This window comes from Mycteria americana, chromosome 9, assembly GCF_035582795.1.
Source record: "Mycteria americana isolate JAX WOST 10 ecotype Jacksonville Zoo and Gardens chromosome 9, USCA_MyAme_1.0, whole genome shotgun sequence".
Taxonomy (NCBI): domain Eukaryota; kingdom Metazoa; phylum Chordata; class Aves; order Ciconiiformes; family Ciconiidae; genus Mycteria; species Mycteria americana.
Genome location: NC_134373.1, coordinates 1,428,926 through 1,448,805, shown reverse-complemented (window position 1 = coordinate 1,448,805; position 19,880 = coordinate 1,428,926). Strand labels below are relative to the sequence as shown.

At 49.7% G+C, this 19,880-nt stretch overlaps 1 protein-coding gene and 1 pseudogene across 10 annotated transcripts in view; both read right to left on the bottom strand.

The window, feature by feature from the left end:
• Nucleotides 1-2,131: 2,131 nt before the first annotated feature.
• The window catches only part of HDAC4 (histone deacetylase 4), a 279,148-nt gene continuing 261,399 nt past the window's right edge, over nucleotides 2,132-19,880 (bottom strand). For 9 of the 10 annotated variants that reach the window (XM_075511397.1, XM_075511403.1, XM_075511401.1 and 6 more), the window contains exons 26-27: nucleotides 19,644-19,785; nucleotides 13,935-19,137 (exon numbers count right to left, since the gene is read on the bottom strand). In XM_075511397.1, the coding sequence (XP_075367512.1) occupies nucleotides 19,098-19,137; nucleotides 19,644-19,785 (182 nt within the window). In that variant the 3' untranslated portion in view covers nucleotides 13,935-19,097. Of the gene's footprint in view, nucleotides 2,149-13,934; nucleotides 19,138-19,643; nucleotides 19,786-19,880 lie in introns of those variants that run through there. The other variant, XR_012777014.1, reaches the window with a different exon arrangement.
• LOC142414737 (uncharacterized) lies at nucleotides 13,884-15,349 on the bottom strand (annotated as a pseudogene).

The window sequence follows — 19,880 nt, the reverse complement described above, 5'->3', positions numbered from 1 at the left end:
GCCTGTTTGCTTTTTGCCAGGATGAATCTTGTAAACACTCACAAGAAATCACAGCGGGTCCTGGGGGAAGCACTTTTTTTCCTCCTCCCCTCCAGAGAAACAGCCCATCCTTCACGGCTCGCACGGGATGCCAGGGAGGGAGAGGAGGAAACGGAGGCTGAAGGGAAAGCAGGAGGAAGGCTGGGGATGGAGGACCGCGCCGTGGTTTTTCCTGGAACGATGGAGAGGCGAGGACAACCTCGATAACGACGGAAAATAAACAAACCCGGGGACGAAGGAGCCAGCTGGGTTCTCTGCCAGTCACTTGATTTTTTTTAATCTTTTATTTTGCTCTGTTTGTTGATGCGCTTGTTGAAAAAGCTCTTCCTTGATGTGTCAGAAGTATTGCAAAGCACGGTGCAGCCAACACCCAGCTGGGACCGACCCTAACCTTGGTCTGGTTACTTAAGCAAATGAGGCTTTTGGGATTAACGAGGCATGTATCTGTCTGGTTGTTTCTTTTCCCCTGCCCTCCAGATAACTTCTGAGCCCATTCCTTGCTTGCAGACTAACCTAAATGAGGGCAGTGATCTCAAAAAGATTACATTTCTCAAAGTGTCTTTAAAACGCTCCGGCAGATGGATGGGCAGCCTTAGGGCGTGCGGAGGTGGGGCTGGCTGCAGCCTGAGCCCAGCCCAGCTTGCCCCAGCGTGGCAAAAGCCACCCGATGAGCAAACGGGTGCCCACCGAGGGCTTGCAGGATGCTCAGAGCAATATGGGAGGAGGTAGCCCACAGTCATCTCATCCCAGTCACGCGGATGCTGTCGTGCGGTGCCACACCATGCATTCCTATTAACAAACGGGGAGCCGCAGCCCGACGCCAGCGCAAATTTTAGTCCGTATGATCACACCAGGTGCCTGTAGCACTGCCGGGAGTTTCCTCACCTCAGGTCTCCAGCGGCTGGAGAGACCCCGGGAATACCTACGGGATAGTTGCTTTGAGCTGCCGTCCTCCCAAGCCTTGCACGCAACCGTCTTGCAACGTAGAGAGGGAAAAGAAAAAAACCAAACCTCTAAACACCATAAAGATTTTATTATAAGCTAACCTCCGAGAGCACTTTGGGAGCCGGGATGATTAACATTCCTTAACGAAGAAGGTGGGGGTGGAGCAGGAGCTGGGGGAGGGGAGACGCAACACCCTCCCGCGGGTCCCACCTTCCCACCTAATCCCCCTGTTGCCATCTGGCAGATTTACTGGTCCCAGTAATGTCGCTCCCACTGATATAATGAGGAATTGCAGGCTGTGCTATATTTCCTCATGAATTTTGCTTCCCTGCCAGAAAAGTTCAGGGCTAGGTCAGACTTTTATATATATTTATATATATATATAAATATACATATAAATACATATATATATTTTTCATCTTTCCAGGTGATTTCCACCTTTCCCCATCTAAGGACTCATTCATCCTCATCTTCCCTGCTCACCAGTTTTTTTACTGTTTGCCCGGGTTGGGTTAAAGACAATAATCGAAGGACCAAACCCCACACCCATCACCTCCGGGGTGGAGATGCTCCGTGGTGCTGCCTTCCGTGGGTGCCGGGGGGGCTGTGGCCGATGCGCAACCCCCCACCCGCACCACAGGACCACTGAGCTTGGGCCACAGGCTGCCCTCACCCCGCTTCCAGCCAGGGAACGCTAATTCGATCAAGCTCAGCCCTGGCTTAACGGGCTGAAAGGGAGAGGCGGGTGGTTTGGACTTCAAACGGTCCTGTCCCCCCTCCGCCACTGCAGGCACGCCCGCCTTCACAGGGTCACGATCAGAAAGGGACGCGCACCGGCATCCTAAATCACTGCTCTCCAAGCTTCTACCGTGCTGATTTATCTCATGCCTACGTCCACCACCCCAGCTCGAGGCAGGACGCTGAGAAACGTGGATGGGAGATTTAGAGGGGCACCCGTCATCACGTACCTGTCTCTCCTCCCAGGGATGGGTCCACGTTAGTGCTGCAGGAGGGACGGCCAGCAGCCTCCGTGCCGGGGGCTGGCAGCGACAGGGACCTCAGAGAAATGAAACTGCAGCAGGAAAAACAAAAAGTTGTTTGCTCTGCACCAGGTCTGGACTTGCTGCCCACCACCGCCACCCGTGCTCGGAGCTGTGTGTGCTTCTGGGAAGAGAGGGAGAGAAATGAGTTTTTTCTCTCTCCGTTGGGATTATGGAATCGGAACGCAGGGAGAGGGAGGTCTCAGAGGACACTGCTGGCCCTGCCAGACAACAAGCACTAAAACCCATGGGCACAAAGTGACAAAACGCCTTCGAGCGGCTGCGTGTTGCACAACCTGAGCTGTGGCACTGGTGCTCCTTCATCTCCGGCTCAGACGCGTGGCTTTGCAGTCCCATGTCACCCGTCTCGTAGGAGAAAGGCAAACCCAAACAAGTGGAAACCACCTTTTCCCTTCGTCCCACATCCACACCGTGCATCGCCCGCCAGCTTTGCTGCACCCACCTCAAACCTTCCATCCTTTGCAAACACGTTTCCTTGAAACTGTAATTTGTTTGGAGAAGCAACTTCCCAGGCCAAGAGTTTAGAAAATAACCACTTCCCACAGATAACAACTCACCTGAACAGCGGAGCTGCTTTCTCCAGATGGCACCGGGCTGCTAAGCCCAGCGGCAGGCGTCCAGCGTCTCGGCTTCGTTGTTCACGTCCCTCTTGCACAGAGCGTGGCCATGGCCAAGCTGTCCTGCTGCAGTAAGAGGTGACAAAGCCCCTTCTTTTAGGACAAGAAGCCCTAAAATGTGTTTCTAGGTGAATTTTGTAATGAATAAAGGCTTCTAGCGCTGCCACTTCTGGAGGGCTCTCTTCTCTTGTTTAACTAGAGGTCTGGCAGAAGCCTGGTGGTGCAGGCATCATTCCTGCTGCCTAAAGGTTTTAGGACGCTACTTCTGGGCACAGCCTGTAGAGGAACATGCCACCCCTGCTGATTAAGGGGTTCCTGATTAAGGGTCACCCTATTTTATAACCGAGAATTGCTGTTCTGCAAGGAAGGCAGTCAAAATCTGGGAGGAGGTGAGGCCCATGCACACACAGGCAGGCACATGAGGCCAGGTCTGGGGCAGCTCCCACCCTGCCCCAGGGTGCAGGGGGTCCAGACAGCCCCACGTAGCTCTGCTTCATATGACCCAGGGGCTCATGGAAAATTTCAGATACAACACGCATGGGTTTCCTCTCCCCCTGCCTCCGCACCTTTACCCACAGGACTTTCCCATTGGAGAGCAGGTTGTCTGGACACAAATAAACTTTTGAACCTGAATTTCAGCAGTCTCCCTCTTTTAGCTCTCAAGGAAAAGCAAGGCTGGCATCATTGCCACATGGCAGTGGCTTCGTAAGGTGCTGGTTTCCCATGACCGGTGTTAGAGGAACCCTTACTGGCTGGTCTTTTCCAGCCCTGCCTGCTAACTCTTTTCCTACCAGCATTACACGAGAGGTGATTTTGAAATTAATCTTTGTGTTGTTTCCTGTGCCAGGGAGATGACTCGCTTTCCTTGCTTGCAGCTGGGAGACCCAATGGAGCCAGTCTGTGGGGAGTCCCCCACCCAGGAGGAACGGCCACCGCCAGCATCCCTGTTCCTCAGCTGAGACAACGTGGCCAGGCCATGCCTGCCTCCTGCTCCTTGAGACACCCCAAACAGCCCGACTCGCCCTGCCAGTCCAAACTGGGGGGAGAACCTCCATCCTATCACCAGTTCAACCTTGAATGCATGACCAAGGCACACCGGACTGGAGATTTTCTGCATCCCAAGGAGAAGCAGCAAGTCCCCAGTCCTGAGCTTTGGTACCACTGGAAAACCCTCGGGAGGTGATGAAGGATGCCTGTCACGGCTCTGGCAACATGGGGGAAAGGCAGGAAAACGGAGGAACAGGACAGGGACGTGCCCTCTCGGCAGCAGGAGAGGCAATCGGAGATCTGCCTCTGGCTGATCCCCTGCCATAGCCCGTGCTGTCCCATGTTTTTGTGAACACGTTCTCGACCACGGAAACCTGGATCACACCCTTTAGGAGGGCAAGGAAAGGACTTGCTGTACTCGAGGCACTCCAGCTCCTTCATGAGAGGGGTTGTCAGGCTTTTTTAAAGACGCTCTTGTTAAATACAAGGCTGTTGCCCCGAAAGAGCTGCTGGAGACTTTGCCTCTCCAAACACCATCCCTGAAAAAGTCACACGCCTCCTCACCAGAGGCTGGCTCTAAGCTGCCTTTTTCCCACAATTTCAGAGTTTTATGGTCAGTGTTGCTCATTTTCCATGTCATTAATCTCTGTGGGCCCCGGCTCCAAGCAGGCTGGAAGCCAAATCCTGCCAGACAGGTTCCAAGAGAAATCCAAGTTGTCTGGAAAAGAAGAAAATTCAACTAAAAATTTGAAAAGCACGTGAACCATATGCTGGCTCTTACCAACCACCCGTCAGGGCAAGTGCGAGGCTGCTCAAGCCAACAGACGGTTTTGGTGGCAGTCAACGTGCCTTTTCCCATTCTACTTGACTTTTCCAGCAACCAGCCAAAATATGAAGTGTTTGTTTGGGCTAACATCTTTTATTTTGCCCAAAGAAAATTAAAAAAAACCCCAAAGTGGGAGATTATTTTTAAGTTTCTCAAGAAAGATTTTCTTGCTTTGAGAGCTGCCCTTGAGCATTGTCAGCCAATGCATTTTTTTACAGCATTTTTGCAGTAATTTTTAATTTCCTCTGGCATTTGTTGGAGGTGCTCTGTCGTGAAACTCCAATGCCCCGAGGTCCCAAAGCTGAGGATGCGACAGGCAAAACCTCTTTCAGATAGGGCAAGGGAATAGTAGAAACCTGTCCTGTGGTGCGACAAGGGAGAAAGGGGATGAGCAAAACCTCTCTCACCCAGACATCTCCAGAGATGCCCTACTGCCTTCAACACCAGCCCTTACAAGTCCAAGTGACTCGCAGCTTGCCAATTTTTTTGCAATTGCTCTAAATCCGAGAGTTTAGGCAGGAGGTCTGCCTGTTATTAGGAGGTCATTTGCTCTCAGGGACGGCTTTCCAGCATCTCCACGCTGATGGGATGGCCCTCAGGGTTTTGGCATGGGCTTCGCTCAACCTCTCCCCAGACTGCCAACGCTGCTTCGACCGCCCGGCTGGCAGTGCCGGCTCCCCCTCGGCGAGGGCTGTGCAAGCTACCTGCCGGCTGCCCTGCCAGTGAACTCGGGAAACAAGCCACGTCAGACTCCAAGACAAAAATCAAGGTGCCCTGTTTTTCAACTACGGGGAGGTTGGGAGCCGTGAAGTTGCGTGTTTGTGTGTTATTTTCCTGCCTCCAGAAACAAATGCCAGCGCAGTTTAACTAGAGGAGCCGTATGGCACCGCACCAGGAATAAATTGCTAAACAGACCAGCAGCACCGTCACGTTGAGCCGGGATCCTTAGGAACAAGGGCTCTGACGGCCCGTGGCGTGATCCATCGCGCCTCCGCGCCAGCGCTCTCAGAGCGAATCCGAGATGCGCTTTGGAGGAGCCCTAATGAAATCTGCAGATACTTTACTGCTCTGGTTGGATCGCTCTTCCTTCCCTGCCCCCCCAGCCGCTTCAAAACAGAGCTTGGAAGCAGCCTGTGATACTTAAGTCCTTAAATCCTGCCTTTCTTGACTCACAAAGGGAACCAAAAGGAATTGTTTTGAAATAACAGTGAAAATCAAATTACCCGTCGCAGATAAGGGGGAGAGAGGTCAAATATGAAAAGGCTTTAGATGAAAGAAGAATTAGCCTGCAACCCGCAAGGAATAACTCAATTCAAGTCTCATTTTCAGCACCCCCAGAATCTGGCGCAACAGAGGTCCCTAATGAAGCCCAACAGATAAACCTGGCCAAGACGATTTGTTATGCTGCCGAACACAGAGCCATTTCACCAACCACATGCTAAGCATCAACCGTCCCCTAAAATGGGAGAAGTATATCAACGTATTAGAAGCCATCATCAATCAGCCCAGAGGAAACCAAGCAGCCCTGATCAGGTTCCAGCCCGAGCCATGGGAAGCCACTCTGTGGTTTGAGTTGCAGATATTCGGCAGCCTCGTGTGCACCTCCTCCTCCTCCTCCTCCTCCTCCCGAGCTGCGTCCCTTGGAGGTGGGGTTGGGAACCTGGCTGCCCCAGCCTGCAGACATCCCCACAGCAACGGGGCCGAAAAGAGCCGGGGGAGCTTTGCAGACCCTCTCCTCTTGGCTGCACCAGCGTTCGCCCGGCGCTCCCCAGACTTGGCAGGGTTATTGATGGGCTCGGGACACGCCTGGGGCTCTCAGCGGAACTTTTCCACCGTCTCCGCTTCAACTTTCCTCCCTTTCACAGAAAAAGTTCTCTCCACCTTTCCCAGAGACATATTTTATCCCCTTTGGTTGCAATCTTCCTTCTCCCGGAGTGCAGCAGAAAACAATTTGAGACCAGACCCAACACAGCCCTACCAAGGCTGGGCTGGGCTTGGGGGCCAGGCAGGGACCCTCATCAGCGCTGAGACCCACCTCCTGGATAAAGAGGCTCCAGAAATTCCTGTCGCTCACCACCGAATGAACCCAGCCGGCTAAAAGGCGGTTGCTAAGCCTGCACTGGCTGTATTATTCACGGGGATTGGGGAGGATTTCAGAAATTTCTCTATGCAGTGGGGAAAGAGAGAGTTGGGTTTTTTTTTCCCTTTTCTCCTTCAAACTAAAACATGTAATTGAAGAGTGAAATTTTGAAAGCTTTCTCAAGGACTCTGGGTATTTAATCGCCTTTAAAGCACAGGAATTGCTGCCTGATTTAATGGGAAACGGGTCTCTTGTTCCTGCAGGCCCTCTGAAACTGTTGACCATTTGATAATTGTGCTTTGCTAGATCACAAATACAAATGCACGATGCTGTCCATACCCGCGTCCTCCCAAGCACAGTGGTGACACCCCCCTCCCACCTTTTTTTTTTTTTTTAAATTGCATTGAATTTGCAGATTCCAAACCTTTCCCCCTTGGGGCAGGGGAATGAATTAATGAAAGAATAGACGAAAACAACTCAAAAGACCCATAATAAAGCAGATAATGGGTACGTGTCTGTGGCTGCTGCACCCCGATGCTCTGCCTGTGCGATCAGACCGGTACGGGAAGAAATGTTTTCCCCAGCGCTGCTGTGCGTGCAATGCAGGACTGAGCTTTTGGGGTGGTTTTGTTTAACCCCCCATACGCTCCCTTCAGAGGAGCAGCAGCTTGGCCAGGTAGAGAGGTCCTGCAGCAGGGGAGCAACACGTGCCACCACCTTTTCTCAGGACCTGGCCCCTTACATCTTGTTATTGCTACTGAAGCATTTAGTGTGCTTTAAACGTGGGGAGGGGAGGGAGGTTTGCTTTAACCTCGCGGACATCCAGAAGACACCTGGCCCATCGTCGCAGTCACCCCAGGCCTGAATAGCAGGGGTGTTCCGTGCATGGAGGCTTGTCCCCAAGCTGGAAGATGTGAAGCACAAGCAGTGCCTTAGCCCGGAGGGCAGCTCTGAGCTGCTGCCGTCAGCCGAGACCAGGACCTCGCTGCCAGCACTGCGGGCAGCCCTGCTTCTCCTTGTGCTCATCCTCCTGGCCTTGCTTCATCTCCAGCCCCATCTGTTTTCCTTCCAGCTGTTTCCAGCTGGAAGCACGCACTGTGCGGCCCTCTCCTCCGGGAGCTGGAGCGGTGGGTGGCTGCAGCTGCTGCCCCATTGCCTTGGGCTGGGGATGCGCAGGATGCTCGGGGACGGGCTCCCCACACAGGTAGCCGGTAGTGATGGAGAGCAGGCCTCCACCATTCCCGCTGCCCTCAACAAAACCCTACGGCTCTCCCAGAAAGGTTCGTAGTCCCTTTCTGAGCTCAGAGAGCAAAGCGCAAGACAGCAGCGTGCTGCTGCTGTTGCTCCTGCGCAGCCCCAAGCTGGTCCCAGAGGAGAAGCTGGTCCCAGGTCTGCAGCTGTGGAGCGTTTGAGGGTCTCCTGGCCAAGCACCGGTTGCTTCTGTGTTAGCCCCAGGTTTTCTGGGCGCTCTCAGGTTTGGGTAGCGTAAGAGGATGGACACAGAGTTCAAGAAACAAATCTAAGCCCTGTGCAATCACCTCCCAGGTGGCTTCCCAGATTCCACATCCTTATAATCACACAGAAATCCCACGGGCCAACCCAGTAAGCCCCTCAGCAAACACAGAGATGATCCCTTTTTCTCAGAGCCTGTAATTAGTTCTTCTAGATTTGCTTCTTCCCTGCTGACGCCGTTCATTAGCGCAGCCTGTGAGACACGTTATTTGCACAGCCGTGAAATATGAATATATTCTCAATCCTCAGCAGGAGCTGTTTTTGCTAAGTTATGTTGTTGTAAAAAAGGCAGACTGCGACTTCCCCACAACCCTACAGTTGTTTTTTTATCTCTTTCACAATTATTAGAATATATTCTCTGTTATCCTGCAAACAGCATGGCACAGCCCTGCTGAGAAGCCCTGGTTTTCATGCACCTCCAGAGATTTGTTGCCCGTTGCTGTTCCCCAAGCAGCCCCTGCAGGAGCACCTTTCCGTTCAGGGATGGCTCGCCATCGCTTTCCTCCGCTTTTCCTTCTTCCTCCTTTTGCTTTGCAATGCTCTTTAGCCAAGTCTTTGCAGCTTGACCCCCCCCCGGCCCTTTCACTTATTAAACTGTCTTTATCTTGACCCATGAGTTTTCTCACTTTTGCCCTTCCACTTCTCTCCCATCCCACTCCCGGGGAGCAAGCGAGCGGCTGGGTAGGGGCTTAGCTGCCAGCCAAGGTCAACCCACCACAACATGATTTAACACCTCAAGGCCCCTGAATGGGAGACCGGCTGTACTGCCTGCAGGTTGGAGAGCCTAATCTGCCCCTCACCAGGCACATCCAGGACTCACATTTGGTTGTTCACATCTTCATTAAGACCTGCAGACACCAGTACATCCCAATGTACAGCGTTAGTAGCAGATGCCATCAGCCTTTTGGGTTCCCTTGGAAAGTGCCCAGTGTTATTGACTATCTATCTATTGCCTGTCACTGGACAACTTGACCGAGTCTTGTTTGCAGGCATGGCCTGCAAGGCATTTCTTTTCGCTTTGAACCTATCTCTGTTCTCCTAGCATCAGGCATCTTCATGCAAACACATTCATTTCTACAGCCAAACCCCATGGCAGACTTTGAGGGCAATTGCTGTCTCATTCATACACAAAACAGCTCCATCCCATTGCGCCGTGTCCACACCACACACTCATCTGGCCAGCACCAGGCTTCCCAGAGTCTCTGAACTGACTTTCTGCACACTGTCTGCATTTGCTCCACCTGGGAGCAAACACTTACTGGCATTTAAAAGTCTCTGTCTCTTGGTAGAGTTACTGTGGGGTCTCTGGGTATTCTCCTTCAACGCTTCCTCTCATGTTCCTACAGCCTATCTACAGCCCTTTGTTTCAGCTTTTAGGATCTCAGGTAAATCTGCCAGTTTGAGAACAGACTGACCAATACCAACCAATATCTCAATTATTTTCTTGTTTTAGGTTCCTTTCATACGCGATGTTTCCTTGGAGTTGGATTTGCTGTTGACAGATCTCACATGGGTCACTGCTGTCTGCAGGCCGGACAAAAGAGCATCAGCTTCAAGCGCCAGCCACCCACACCAGCTGGTCCTGCTTGGGTTTGCTCGGTGTTTTTTTTTTTTAAATCTATCACTGTTTTCCTCCCACTATTTATCTGGGTGGCCTGAAGAGCATCCCCTTGCTAAAATACCACCTATTTGGGGACAAGGCTCTTGAAAACAGCAATTCCTGCCCTCCCACTTATGCATTACTGTAATTATACCAACATAGGATGTGACACTGTTGCTCTTCCTTAATGTTGAGGCGATCACGGCATTCGCGCCCACGGGAGCAGATTTCTGCTGCCTTGGCCAGGCTTTAGCCTTTCTTCCCCTATTCGGGCGGAAAGCACTTAAATTCCCAGATACGCCCGTGCTATTGCACCTTTTCATCAGGCATCACAACATTTTACTCCGGGGGAAACAGTGTGAAACAACTCCCGGCCTCTCCCTGCCAGGAGCTCGAGCTCAGCTCCCAGTCCCCTTGAAACATCCCAGAGCACCTGGTGCAGTCCCCTCGCTGCGAGGGCACCAACAGCCCTGAACACACGGCTTTTAGCACACACGCTATTTTTTCCAGCAGCATTGTCGCCAAATCTGTGTTTTCCCCAAAGCCATTACTACTTAACGGCAAGTGCATTTCAATTCCCACTTACTGAGTTTCGCTAATAGTTCTTCCTTGCTTAGCAACGGTTGGTTTTGCAGCCGAAAGCCTTAAGCTGAACTTTACTTGGAAAAGAGCGTCCAGGATTCTTGGATAAGGACCACAAGAGAGAAAATGGCTTTTGGAGCCAGCCCCGTTGCGCAGCCCCCAGGGAGCCCTGCAGCGCACCCGCCGGCACCTCTGCCCGGAGCGGGGGAGCCCAGGCAGGGCGGCGGCAGCCTCGTGCCCCCAGCTACCTGCCCTCCCGCGAGCTGCAAACCCACCCCTGCCTCCCCTGGGGAAAGCAAACAACTCTCCAGGGCAGCTTCGCCTCTCGCACCGACGTTTTTGCACGTAAGATCCAGGCAGGGGGGACAAATGAGTTCCCAACTCCCTCAGTGATCTCCAGAGCAGCCCCTAAGAGATCAACCATGCACCAGCCTTAGGAGAAAGTTTCCACTCAGCACAGATCCAAATCCCCTCGTAAAAGCAGGACGTTTTGCTGGCACGGGCTGAACTCTTGCCCCCTGTGCGCTCAGGCTGTATGTTTAATACCGGACCCTACTCCCTCCCCTGCAGCGCTCCCATTGCTACGGAGACATTCGTTTAAAGCACAAAGACTTGACTTGTTGCCCAGAGCGAGAAGCAGCCTCTTTCTCCTTTAAACAATAAAAGAAATTAAAAAAAAAAAAAGAAAAAAAGAAAAAGAACCATCTAACCTTGGGAGAGCCTTGGGGAGGTGTGGAGCAGCACCCACCCTGGTGCCTGGCTGGGCACCCTCCCCTCACACCACCCACGGGCACCCATCGGAGGAGCCCGGAGGGAACCACTTCAAAGGGGCTGGGGCACGTTCATTGCCGCGCAATGTTATTTTCTTCGGGATTAACAGATTTCTGGCTATAAAAATTTCCATGGCTAACGCAGCAGTTATTGAAATATATTATTTCATGCCGAGACCCCGGCGCGGGTGTCACGCCGTTGAGTTTAACCCTCCCTGCTGCATTGCGTCAGGTTTACGTCCACGTGTTCGCGGCGAGCAGCGAGCCCAGAGCATTTCAGGCGAGATTAAGGCAGCTCTGGATCGCAGATGCATTTGCAGGCCCGACACGTCAACACTCACGGACCAGGTCCTGCTCCCCAGCAAGCTGCATGCCTGGGGCTGGACCAGCAGGTTTTAACTGGTGGATTTAGAGAAGGAAAAAGTCTTGTTGCAGATGCGGATAATCAGATACTGCGGGTCCTGGGGACGCCAAAGGAAGCCCTGTCACAGGCTGCCCTCCAAAACATCCAGCCTAGCACTTTTAAACAGCTCCCCTCCATCATCCTAATTTGTAGGGTCTCAAAACCACCACTCAGCAATGAATATTTATCAGAGCCCAAAGTGCACATTTGGCTTCGCCGAGCGAGACCTGGGGCTTCTTAGAGGATTAGCAGCCTCTGACAAATGCACTGCACAGAAACTGGAATCGTCTTGGAAGCACCCCCACCCCCCCGAAACAAGCCCTCTTTCCTTGAGGCTGCAAGAGTGGGGCTGGATCGCCTGGCAGGGGGATTTCACACCAGCAGACGAACTCCCCCAGCTCCTGGGAGACCCTTCCCAACCTTCTGCCCAGAAGAGCCCTCGTGCTTCTTCCCAGAGGAACTGCCTCCACCCTCCCAGCCGTGCTGGCGCACGTTACAGCCAGCTGCCACCCCCATGTCTTTTGCGGTCCCAAAGCGAGCCCCATCCCAGGGCCGTCACCCTGCCTATAAATACGGGCTCTGCCTGCTCGGACTTTCCCCGGCTACAGCTGGAGCAACAGGCGACGCTCGCTGTCCCGCGGGGCGGTGCCACCGTTGCTGCCACGGGCAGGATGAGGGCTCGTGCACTGCCCTCGCACGCGAGTGGGACATTGCGTGGGATCACTGTTCTGGTCCTCTTTTTTCCTCTGGCCATCTTTAAGCGCAATGGCTTAGGTGGGCTATGGCCACGAGCAACTTCGCCTCTTTCCCCAAGAGGCACGTGCATCCAGACGGCCTCGTCCCTGTGCACCAAGGACCCACTGTGGGTTTGCACCTTCACCCTGGCCATCCTGCCCCGGGGTCTGAGCCTCTCGGAGCGCCTTGGTGGATGATGCTCCCCACGCACGCAAAGGACGGCAGCCAACACGTGGGGTGGCAGCGATGCTCCCAGCGTCACAAGTTTTTCCTGCGTGCTCTCCCCTACACCTTCCACGAGGTACCCTGCAGACACCGGGAACATCAACCTGCTATTTCTACCTTCACAGCCAGGATGTTCACACAGCCCCGCAGACTCCCCAGCTCCTCGCGCTGCCCTGCCGAGCAGACGGCCTAACACAATGTCCATGGAGATGATCCCTGAGCAAGGAAGGCTCATTCGACATGAGCAAGAAGTGAGCATCCCGGCTTGTAGAAGGACAGGTCATTTTTCACCTTGGCTCATTGCTTAGGTTTGTCAATGGTGTAACAGACACTGAAGCCATGAGCAGGTCCCTAGACTATCTTTGACTCCTCTTCCCTGCTTCATAACCTACTCACAGGCTGGGACACTAAGCTGAAGGCTGTTCTCCAGGACAGGTAGCATCAAGGCTCGTTCCCATTCACGCCAGGGTTGCTCTGAAGCAGTTCCCATGCGACGGTTAAGTCCACTCTGGAAAGGTACACGAGCCTTAGTTTAAACTGGAGCCCTAAGGACTTGTCCTCTCCATCCAGGAAGGAGACAGTGAAAGGATATCAGAGCTGAAGCGTAGCTGGTTGCCTTGTAATCAGAGGACACTTCCAGTTGACGTACATGGAGAAGCTTGATTTCAGATGGTTCAGTGGGCTCCAGGGATGGTACAGAGGCTAAACAGAGGGAAACCACATCTGAATGAGACCGTGGAAGAAAAAGGGTGCATCTGCTTAACCCAGCTGAACTTGAGGGCAACACTGAGAACCTCTTCTGAGCCACAACGTGGGCAAGCGTAGAGGATCTGCTCCAGTGGGGCACAGACAGGATCCGTGGGTTTGTGGGAGAGCCTCCCACCCAGCCTGCACAACCGGGCAGAGCGGAACCGGACAATCAGGAATGGAAACGGGACTTACCCTGGAGGTGAAGGACGTCTGCTGGAGGGGGGACATCCCACAGCCCTGCGGACACAGGCATCATGTGAAATGGCAACAGAGATCTCCGGGACTCACGTCTCGCTCCCTGCTGAGCCGGCCTGAGAGCAGGCAGGTCTAGACCCAGCTGTCTTCAAAGCGCTCGGGCTACGGCGAAGTAAAGCACTAACAACTCCACGAGGCCGAACAGAGCCAGACACAAAATGTCAGTTTTTCCCTCCGTTGATTTTCCTGGTTTTCACTCGGTGCTGGCTTTTGGGGGAAAATTCAGCTGCTCTCATGGACTTCTTGCTGGAAATCCAATTTCAGTGGGAGATCATCTTTCTTTGTTCTACAATCCCTACATGCAGGCACTTGTCAACACGCATCTTGGAGCAGCAGGGAAAGCGGGCAGAAGCTCTAACCATTTTCCTACCACGGACATCCCGAGATACGCATGGGTATCTTCGGACCAAAAAGCCACTTCGGCACAGAGACCCCCTTCCACGACACCAAGAAACTGTTTTGTTTAAAGCGGATGAAATATGACATCACACTGACATCACACATCACCAGATGAAAAGAAGATCAGCAACAGAAACCAAGGTGGTACTATAATTAACTTTTTCTTTTTATTTACACCACAAGAATAACAAGTTGTCATAATGTGGTACAAAATACTGGACTCCTAATAAAGTTGAAATTGAAGTTGGTACTGTCAGAGAAAGACACCATTGGCCAGTAAAAAAAAAAAAAAAAAAGAGAAAAGAAAAGAGAAAAAAAAAACCAAAACAAAAAACCCCAAACAAAAACAAGAACGAGAAAAATATTCCAACTCCACCAAGTAAAAGAAAGGACCATCAGAAAATTTAGCACAAAGAATGCTACCATCACTTAAAGTAGGGTCCATACAATAAGAGTGAAATTGTGTCTAAATTACAGCGTAAACCGGTAGCTGCTACCAATGGTGATGTCATACTGAGCATGTATAGGTATAAAGTAGAATATAATATAGTTACAACTTTTTGATACTACATATCTGTAATAAGCTCTTGGGTGAATAATGTTTCAACCCCTCCCCCCCACTTTTATATATATATTATATATATAAGTTTGTCATCCTCATAAATTGGAAAATAGCGCCTCCACTATGGAGCACAGAAAAGTGTTAATTTATTTTCTTTCAATAGGATACTTTTTCATCAATATCAAAGACAAAGTGAAGATGAGCTGAGAACGAGCTCAACTTCATGACAATGAAGAAACATGTTTTCCTTTTGATGTAAAGTCTCGTTTTAAACCACAGTGTTGCACAGTACACGACTGTTTAAAGTGAAACCTAGCAATAATACATCATGTAAAAGTAATTTTAAAAAAGTTAACGCAGCTGTGCCGAAGAGTTAACTCTTTAAAGTCCTCACCATTCATCTCCTTAGAATTAATGACTATGCGTGTTGACAAAGGGTTGCATCCAACCTCCCCACCCAGCCAAGAAATCAAAATAAAATACCAACCCAAATTAAAAAGAAAAAAAAAATAATGACGACACAGGCAGTTTACTTCGTGTGTTCTGCGTAGTTTCCCTAAAAACACTGTTTCCACATAAATACAATAAACTCTATTATTGGTAAATCACAAGTGCTAGATAAACGTCTTTTTTTTTTTTTTCTTAAAATGAGAAATGTTTAAGTAGTTCTTTTTATTTACTTTTTTTTTAAACAATAAAAAGCACAATTTCTTATTAAGTTCAGTAAGACGCAAAAAACGTTCCCACTCTCCTTCGTGTGTAGCTGTGTGGGTGCGTGCGTGGGTGCGTGCGTGTGTGTGTGACAACAACGTCCCAACCTTTAGTCTCCGCAAATGCCACGAGAGGAAAAAAACAAAACAAAACAACAAAACAAAACGAAAAAAACAAAAACCAACCCAAAAAAACCCAAAACCACAATTTTTTTTTTCGTTGTCAAAGCTGCCAAGTTTGGCGTGCAAAATCTGTATACAATATAAAGACATGCCAACCTTACAGACCATGCAACCTCAAGGTGTAGGAAACTTAAAAAAATATATTCATATATATTTATATATATATTTATATATATCAATGCCCATAAAAGACGTGGGCCCAAAAAAGTTTACAAAAGGAAGAATGGAATGAATACATGACTGCGACTAATAAAAAAAGGAATGTTTTTGTATCGAAAGTAAAAAAAAAAAAAAAAACAAAACGCAAACCAAAAATAAAAACCCAAAACAACAAAAAACCCCAATGATTCTTTGTGTACTGCAAACTGGGCCTTGCTTCTCTGTAAAGAGGATTTAAAGATGCTCCTTTCTTTCCAAGCAGGTAGGAAGGGTGCCCTGGGCAGCACCGCGCTGGCACGCAGGAGCACCCCGGGCTCCCGCCCCGCCGGTGGGGCCGCCCTATGGCAAAGTCATCTGAAATGAAGAAGCTAACGGCTCAAAAGGTGAAAAAACCCCGGCAAGCCTCAAACAAGGGCTCCTTCCCCCCTCTCCGCGCCTGCACCGGCCCCGAAGAGCATCCCGACCTTGCCCGGGGAGCGGGCGCCGCTGCAAAATGAATCCACGTCGCCGGGAATTTGGAGGAGACAAGGTCCGACGTCTCAGGAAAAATCTTTCCATCCCTGGCAAAAACCTGAGCGAAACGATGGAAAGAAACGAAGGTGGCATCCTGACAAGCTCCTCTGATTTTTAAAAAGAAACCGGCTCAGCACGGCCAGCCGGCAGCCCTCAGGAACACAAAAATGAAATAAAAAGCTTTGCCACGGCCAAGAGGAGAAATACAAAAACCCGCCAGGGAAGAGCTGACAGCAGAAACGATCGTGTAAACTTGGTTACTGCCCACAGCGTGTACACAGCGAAATGAAAATTTAAAGTCAGTCACCAGATTCGGCAGCCAGATTAATTTGAGATCACAGCAGCAAAGTGGTCGGTTGAAAAAAAAAACAAACCACAACATCTCCAGGTACGTCGTGTTTTCACACGGGAAGATTATTTTTAGAATATGCTGAGGATGGTCCTACGCGACCGAAGCTATTCATAATTTTAACACGTACTCGGGTTTGCAAAACTCAAATACAGTAGTGTCTGGTTTTTAATTGCATTATAAACCGAGGAATAGAACAAAAGCCTCTTGCATTTGCTCACACGTATGATTATGCTTCAAATTCCTCCCGCGAGCGAGTCCTGAATGGAATGAAAACGGCCGCTTCGAGAACTGGAAAAAAATAAGTTACTGGAAGCGACCCTGTCAGTTGTCATCGTAACAGAATAAAATAATAAGAATAAAAAAAAAGCTACCCTTGGTTGTTCAGACGAGGGGTGTGTGCTATCCTACACTGCTGTAAGAAGGCACGCGTGTCAATCCGGTCTCCTCTAAGCTGCTCAAACTCTTCGTGGCAGGGCTTGCTGCTCCTCCCGCCGCCGTCTGCAGGAGGCGACGGCCAAGGCCGAAGGTCCGGCTGGTGCAGGGCAACGACCTCCTCGGGGGGAAAAAAACACCTTCGGGAAAAGTTCTCCAACTCTACCGGCGATGGGAAGAAGAAGAGGAGAGAAAGAGAGAGAGAGAAAGAGGATGTGGGGAGGTGTGCGTGCGTGTCTGCGTGTCCGTCTGTCCGGCGGAGAGAAAAATGCCAGCTGTCCCATGAGTGTCCAACAAGCCTTCCCAATGGTGGGCGGCTACTGCAGCCGCCTGTAATCCTCGCTACGGTCCGCGCGGAGGACAGAGACATCGCCCGTTGGAATACTACTATGTCGAAGGTAAGAAAACTCCTTATTTTCTTTACATAGCTACTATAACAGAACTGAGGAAATATACAGTCGGCGGTATCATTATACAAAAGAGCCCATCGCGTTCCCTCCTCCTCGATAAAACGCACCCTTTCCGAAAAATAAACTCTGACAATCTGCCACAGTTCCTTACGCCTGCAGAAAGCTGCTCACTGTACAAAAGACTTAAGGGAAAAAAAAAAAAAAAAAAAAAAAAAGGGAAAATAATGTACAAGCAAGAAAAGTGGGAGGAAAAAAGGTTTAGACGCTATTGCCGTTCAGAAACGAAACCTGCCAAACAGAAAATAAATGTCAGAGTCACACAAACAAGGCTTCTTTAGGGTTTTGTGAACTATCGATATAAAAATTAACAGCAAATTCATAGTCTTTGCTATAAAAAACTCATTTTTTTTTTTTTGTTAGAAAAGGATCACAACTAAAAACCTTAAATTAAAATACAAATGTTTAGGGTAGTTGCCCAGTGGCTAACGTGTTGGCTTTCTGAAAAACTTTCCAACCTGTCGTCTGAAAGTCCTCGAGTTTCAACCTGGATCCTTTTCCAAAAGCACCTTTTACGTTCCAATTCACAAATCTGTCCCTAGGGAGCTTCCAATGGCTACTGTTATAGTATGCATTTATTACATATATTTTTCTATAAATGCATCATAAATATTTTTATCAATAATTCATAGGAATCCGGTTTCTAAGCTTGGAATACATTTGGAATATACATTATACACATATATATATTTATACCTAACAATTTAAGCAATATCTCATGCTAGTTGCTTTTAATAAAAAGCATTCCAGTCTTAAACCTGCATTTGTGTCTAGTACATGCTTCAACAACCAAATTGATAAGTTCAATTACTAGATAATGTAGAAGAGAGAAAACATTTGAAAATTTGTTTTTAAAAATGGTTGAATTTCAAAGACCCAACAGTATTTGCCACTTCCTTGGCAACTACCTTAATTTTTTTTTTTCCTCTTTTTTTTTTTTTTTTTTTTTTTGAAACAGCAATGAAAGAAAACAAAACAAATCCAAACTTGTAGACAGTTTTTGGAGACGCTCTGTTCAGCTGATGCCTGCTTCCCACCATCATGCCAGCACAAGCCAAAAAGTCTTCCTTCCTGATGGCAGTTTTTGGCTTTCCCAACCAGAGGAAAAATATTCACGAACTGCTGTGTTCTTTGTGGGTTTGTTTGTGTTTTTTGTTGGGTTTTTTTTTTTTTTTTTTTTTTTTTTTTACTTAAGGCATTGTTCCTCAAACTTCAGAAAATCCAGCTGCACCAAATCCATCAATTAAAAAAAAAGGCACAAACTCATCTTCAGATGGCTTTGGAGACAATAAAGCCGACTCCATCTGGGCTACCGTTTCCCCCCTTCTCTTTCCCTTTCCTTTAGATGTAAGACGAGTCCCTCTTTCCCTGTCCCTCCCCGTTAAAAATACACCATCTCCCATTGTTCTGGTTTCAACAAGAATGTCGTTAACTCACAGGCAGGCAAGAGCCATTTAAAAAATCCAAGAAATGAAACTACAAGATGGGTCGAGTGGTTCAAGCGGAGATTGCTGAATTATGGGTAATCAAATTGTAAGCACCAGTTCTACGTTAAGGTTTGTTTGTTTTATTTTTGTATGTGTTGTTGAATCTTTGATTTTTTTTTTTTTTGTTTCTTTTTTTTTTGGCAACTCTGCCAAAGACTTCACGGGCGTCGTTCCCCTTTCCGTTCCCAGGGAGGACCAGAGGAAGAGTGCCCAGCGTGTCAGTCCTTTACTGCTCTTCACCGGCATTTTTCTTTTTCGGCAAATATATACTGTAGACGCATATAGATATGGAGAGATTTTTTTCGGTTGCTTTGTTTTACACCTGGTTGTCCTTCCGTATTCTGGAAAAAACCATGACAGGACGCAGGAGTAACAAGAGAAAGCTTCTTGGCAGAGCTTCAAGACGAAGACGAACAGACAGGAGAACTCCAGCTTGAAGGTGAATGCTACAGGGGAGGTTCCTCTTCCATGGGTTCATCATCAGGTCTGAGCGATTTCACGGCCAGGCAGGATGGGAAGTGGGGGAAGAGAGAAAAGACGGTTGAGCACGACAGAGTTGGACAATTTGTGGTGCTAAGTCTCACGCCTTACGTTCCCATCACCTTCCCACCCAGGCAGTTGTGCTCAGCCGGCTCACCTGGAATTAAAACTTGCCACCAAGAAGGTTTTTTTAGACAATCTGTTTTCACTTGTGCAATGTTAACTTTTTTTTTGCGGCAAAATCAATTTCCTCTCATGGTCCAAAACCACGTTCAGCTCCGGTTGGAGCAGAGGGGTCAGGCACAGCGTGCATCGCACTAAGGTCACACATGGGGTTCATGGCACTGCTGTTCTCCTGCAGCCCAGGAGGTCATTAGAGAACCCACGGAGGGCAGGAGATGCGGGGAGTGCGTGTGCACTGGTTAGATTAACCCAGAAGGCTGCCCACCACGGCTCCTCCTGCCTGGGCAGACTCCGAGATGTGATGATAAATGGGAAGGAAAGCAACTCACCGCTTCTCAGCTGGCTTCACGCCCACTGACAGAGATGCCATGGCTGTTACCGTCTCTGCCTCCTCGTTCTCACACTTCTGTGCCTCAACCAGGGAGTACCCCACCGTGGAGGCGTAACGCTGGAGTGAATGCCAATACTTGCCTGGGGAGAGAAGAGGCAGTTAGGGCACCTGCACCGCGACGAGTCCAGCCCCGCGCTCCCGCGTTTCCAGGCCCAACAGATGGCTGAGACCTGCC